The sequence below is a fragment of the Eucalyptus grandis genome, chromosome 1, assembly GCF_016545825.1.
Source record: "Eucalyptus grandis isolate ANBG69807.140 chromosome 1, ASM1654582v1, whole genome shotgun sequence".
Taxonomy (NCBI): Eukaryota; Viridiplantae; Streptophyta; class Magnoliopsida; order Myrtales; family Myrtaceae; genus Eucalyptus; species Eucalyptus grandis.
The window spans coordinates 1,441,386-1,446,431 of record NC_052612.1 but is presented as its reverse complement, the minus strand read 5'-3'; the positions used below and the strand labels follow the sequence as shown (position 1 = coordinate 1,446,431).

At 43.3% G+C, this 5,046-nt stretch overlaps 1 protein-coding gene, 1 long non-coding RNA gene and 1 pseudogene across 3 annotated transcripts; 1 reads left to right on the top strand and 2 right to left on the bottom strand.

Annotated features, from left to right (window-relative positions):
* Positions 1-490: 490 nt before the first annotated feature.
* LOC120292692 (toll/interleukin-1 receptor-like protein) lies at positions 491-919 on the bottom strand. The gene has a single exon (XM_039310999.1). The coding sequence runs from the start codon at positions 917-919 to the stop codon at positions 491-493; it is 429 nt and encodes a 142-aa protein (XP_039166933.1).
* Positions 920-1,005: 86 nt separating this feature from the next.
* LOC120289428 lies at positions 1,006-2,246 on the bottom strand. Of its 2 annotated transcripts, none has more exons than XR_005547426.1 (3): positions 2,095-2,246; positions 1,214-1,729; positions 1,006-1,098 (listed from the first exon to the last, which is right to left on the bottom strand). It is a non-coding gene; the product is annotated as an uncharacterized LOC120289428 (long non-coding RNA). The 2 variants fall into 2 exon arrangements; XR_005547433.1 differs by having other exon boundaries at positions 1,214-1,534.
* Positions 2,247-2,753: 507 nt separating this feature from the next.
* LOC120292687 lies at positions 2,754-4,396 on the top strand (annotated as a pseudogene).
* The last annotated feature ends 650 nt before the right edge of the window (positions 4,397-5,046 follow it).

Genomic DNA, 5,046 nt, shown 5'->3' with positions numbered 1-5,046 from the left:
ATCTGAATACACTGAATAATCAGTATAGGCTAATTTAGTAGAATTCAATTCACCGGATGCGTTTTCTATATGGTGGTGGTCTACACGAAGGCTGAAATTACCAAGTGGCTACCACATGGTGGCCAAGCCAAATTTCGGCATCTATAGCTAGGCCTGGAAAAGATTTTCAGCACTCGTAATAGGGAAAAAATGTAGACAAATTCAAGGTCATCCATTGAACACTGCAATTTGGTGATGACAAATTATATAACCCCAAAACCCACAACAAATTCCCCAGCGCCAGCAATGCCTATAACAACTGAAATTTTAGGGTAGATGTCTCAAGTAGAGGATGTAAAGTTCTATAGGAGCAGCACTTGTAGTTGGAGGTAGTTTTCAAAATTTTCCATTTAAAAAAGAAGAAGAAAAGAAATGATTTGATAGGGCAATGTTTTAAACCCTAAAACAAAAACAAACAGCAGAAGATTAGGCAGGCATCTTAAATGTAGTTTTACCTATGTAGCTCCTCGACCTTCCATCCCTTGATTCCACCAACTTTTGCAAGAGCCTCTTTGAACGCCCTAAGTTCGACTTCAGAGGAAGGATTCTGCGGGCGTGGAGTCCGAGCTTCAACTTCTGCAGGTTTCAGTTTATAAAAGATGGGGAAAATCCTTTTACTACTCTCTGCCTGAGACACATCGTTCATCATGTGTGCAAGCTCAATAAGACACCATTTGCTGTCAGGATAAGTTTCAGAGATGATGGGTATGTAGATTTTGGAATCATCGATAGCTTGTAGGATTTTCTTAGCAATCTCATCACCCACCTTGATTTCAGATTCATCCAAGAATACACGGAGCTTGGCTCCTACCAAGGCGTCACGGAGCAAGCGCACGAAGTCATGACGAGTATCATTTCCGCTGAAACTCAGGAAACACATCGTACCCACCTTCTGATGCTCTGGCCATATTTAGGAAGTGTATTACTTCCAGACCTCCCTGTCTCTCTCAAAGAGAAAAAGGTTGTAACTTGGTGTGGTGAGGTTTTCGGAATGCTTCCGCAGCAGAGCACACACAGATGACCGATAATCCAATGAAGACCGAGATCCTAGGGGGTATACTGTATGTTACACAGACACGAAAAAAAGAAGAAGAAGAAAGATCATCGAAGTGGAATTCTGCTCAGAGCGAAAAATCACATGCAAAAATACGAATAAATTCGGACGAGATTTCACCTAACTTCACAGGATAAAAGTGCCAAATTTGGACTTCATCGGAATCGCCTCGACGGATGACCGGTAAGGTGCTCACTGGCAAAGCATGGCTGCGGTGACGGTTCGGCAAGGTGCACGCGGCGGTGATTCGGCCGACGATTTGTGACACGGCTCGGCTCGTCTCGTCTCGGTAGTGACTTTGGGCTGCCGGTGGCGATGCAAGACGAAGCCGTAAGGGACCCCGAGCGAACCTGCGAAAACAGAGAGTGGTTTCGTCGTCACGAGGAAGGATCGCAAGCACCGTCGGCTCGGAGCAGAGAGCAGGCTCGTCGTCTCCGGTAGCTGGAGGTGTGGGAAGGAGCGGCAGCTCGTTAGGATCGGCGATGGACCCGACGGCCTCCCGGCGAAAAAAGAATCCCGATTTAGATCGGCCTGGGTCGCGACCTCAGGCCTCAGACGGTCAGATCTGGCGGTCCGGCGGCCAGATCTGGCGGTCCCGCGGCCAGATCTGGCGGTCCCGTCCAACCGCCGGCCAATCTACATTGGGTTTAATTTTCAGGCTAAAAAAATTAAAAACGGTATAGCATTTCGGAAACCTCTTTACGTATTAACATTTTCTAAAGTCATTTTTGAAAGCTGAACCAAACGGGCCCTAACTTCGGCGACGGGGTTCACGTTCCATGAAAGAAGACACGCACGATCAGACGCGACACGACGGGATGCAATGCGGATCGATCGGGGAAGAGAAATGGAAGATTGGGGGAAGAAAGGGAAGATATCGAAGAACGGGTTGGGAGGATGAGAACCGAATCGGGGGCGAAAGGCATGCGAATCCGAGAGATTTCAAATGGAGAAGAGAGGGGAGGGAAGGTAGAGAGAGAGAGAGAGAGAAAGGGACGTACCGAATTTGGGGGAAGAATCTACCTAGGATCGCTCCGTAATACTTGCTTTCTCTGGTGCGAGAGAAAGAGACAGAGAATCTGTGTTACGAGATTTGAGGCAAGAGAGAAGGAAGAGGAGACGGAAGCTCCTGCTTTTGCTTCCTACTCTCACTCCCTACCTTTGAACTGAAATTATCGTTTTCCTTAGTTGAAAATTTCTATTTTTAGGGAAGAATATGAATTTCTTGGAAGTTTTCCTTATTGTAAATTTTTCCACCCTTTCCTTTCCACATCAGTAATTAAATTAATCAACAAAAATACGGCCACGCCACCATTTTGGTCCACATGTGTATGACACGAAAGCACTATCTTTTTTTATGGTTGAATTTTTCTTTTCAATTTGATGAATATGTTTTGTAAAAGTTCATATCGGGAAAAATTTCAAATAAAAGTCGAAAATACTCCCATTTGTTCAAATAAGGGCTCCCTTCTTCTCTTAAAAATAAGGCCCATACGTTCACATATATCCCTAATCGGTCGTGGCTTTTTCCCTTATTTAAAATAATCAACTACATGCTTTTACGTGAAATTTTGCCTTACTATTGTTTGCGGCTTCTACTCTGAAAAAAAAGAAAAAAAAAAAAAGAAGAAGAGAATTTGGCCGTCTTCTTGTTCTGGAGGCCTCTTTACCCTGTTCGCGCCGACCTCGCTCTTGCTCTTAACCTAACGTCTCTCTCTCCCTTTCTCTGTGGCTATAGGCATCGGAGCTGGGCTTCGAGCTTACAGGTAACAGCCGGGTTACTTCGGAGATTGGTGCTTCTTCTGAAAGACTCCATCTTTACTCTTTTACTCGTGCACGATCTCCACCTGTTTTTATTGCTCTTGAACCGTACGCAGTGCTGAGAGATTGCATTATTATCTTCTGAGTTCTTCGTCGAAGCTTTTCACCTGTATATGTCTAGTGTGCTTGAATAATTGCTGCCCAGAGGGAAAAAAAAAAAACCGTTGTTTCTTAAGAAAACCAGATGGTCGTTGTCACCTTGCTCGTGGGTCGGGACAAATTTTAGTTTTTTTATCAGTAAAATTCAAATTTTTGTTTAGAGTTTGCAATATATGTGGGATTACCCTTAATGGGCTCTTTTTAATTCACAGTTTTAATCTCCGTTCTCGTTGCTGGAAATCACTATCTGTAGATAGCCATAGAAATGGGGGGCGCCGAATGCTGCCGGAGATTGGTCGTTGGAGATGGAGGTCGATGCTTTCAGACGCCTCTTCCCCGTTCACTACTATGAGCGGCATGTCTCTGAATCCATATGCCCGATGCTAAAACCCTGGAAAAAGCCAGAGATACTATTGTGTCCCTCAGTCAGTTCGTTTAGCTTTTTGTTTATCTGGTGATTTGTTTTTTCCTCCTTCATCAAGCCCACGCAAGTTGTATTCCTCCTGTCATTGCTTAGCATTGATAATGCAGGGGCTGTTGCATCCTCTGATGGGTCTGCACTGGCAAAGATTGGTTCCACCGTGAGTTTTTCCCCTTTTCAGTCTCTTGTGTAGATGTGATGCATATGCCAACGCACTCCTGCACTTCAGCATGTTCAAAGTAGTTGCATATGTATATACTTGTAGCTGAACCAACATATAGTTTCTATCTCTTCCATTTTATTTGTTTTGATGTTTAACTTTTGCACGCGTTTGAATCATTTAAGGTGGTCATTAATCGTTATTCTTGTGAAGTTTATAGGGTTTGCTCTTTTGCAAGTACATTTAATTAAAACATGCGCAATCATATTTTCCACAGACAATGTTGGCTGCTATAAAAATGGAAGTCATGACTCCTTCTGTCGATTCGCCTGATGAAGGCAGTATAGGTAAGCAGCCATTGACCAGTCAATCACTTTTCTTTTTTCTAATGTTTCTTCAACTCTGGCACGTGACTTTGTATTATTTTCAGCGGTTGAGTTTCATATGCCCCCCCTATATGCTCTCCAGTTGTGAGGCCAGGTAGGCCTGCTGAGGTAGCACCAGTGATATCAAATCAACTTTTTGACTCTTTATTAAGGCATGTGAAATTGGTAAAGTTCCATTTTTTTTTTTTCCAGCTTGCTTTGACTTCTTGAAACCTTTATTTGATCCTGTTGCTTCAGCGGAAGGGTGATATGGTATTAACAATACCTTGTTGTATTGACATCTGTATATTTGTGGGCATCTTGCTAATGTATATGAAAGGCATTAAATTCTAAACCGTATCCACCTTGTGCCTGTGACTATTTTGACTGAACTTTTTGATTGTTTTCAGAATGGAATATTCCACTGGGTCTACTAAATAGGCATGTAATGTTACTCTTTGGTTGAGGCAAATTTTCAGGAAGTCACTTGATCATGTAGCAATAAGTCTGCACAGATAATGTGGAGTAGCACCAATCTTGCCCCTGTAAAGCCTTATGCTAACTCTCAAATAAACAAAGTGGATAACTCTTTGGCAAGTTTACTGAAAGTCGCAGAAGTTAAGAGGGTTTGTTGTCACTTAGACTTGTATTCGGGGTAGAGATTACGTGAAGAGTAAACTTGCTCTTGGTTACAGGGAAACATTGATTTCTCTTTGCTCGGCTTTCCTAGCGTGTTTCCAATCATTCAAATTCAAATGCTAGACTTAAATCGGACCATTTTCAGTTTGTCTCCTGAAGGGAAGGGGAGGAAAGACCATTCACTTTTTCAGTGTAACCTACACTTCATGGAGATATATATATATATATATATATATATATATATATATATATATATTTGTCATTTCACTTCATAAATTTTAGCGTAGCTCGGATGCGGCGGCGGCCGACGAGGCGGATGCGGAAGCGGCGGCGGTGGCGTGATTCGTCGGACGGTAGCTCCGTCGTCCGATCGGAGAAGAAGCAGAGGGCAGAGCAACCGGGCAAGAGTCGAACGAAAAAATGGAGAGGGAGAGTTTGTAAGAGAGAA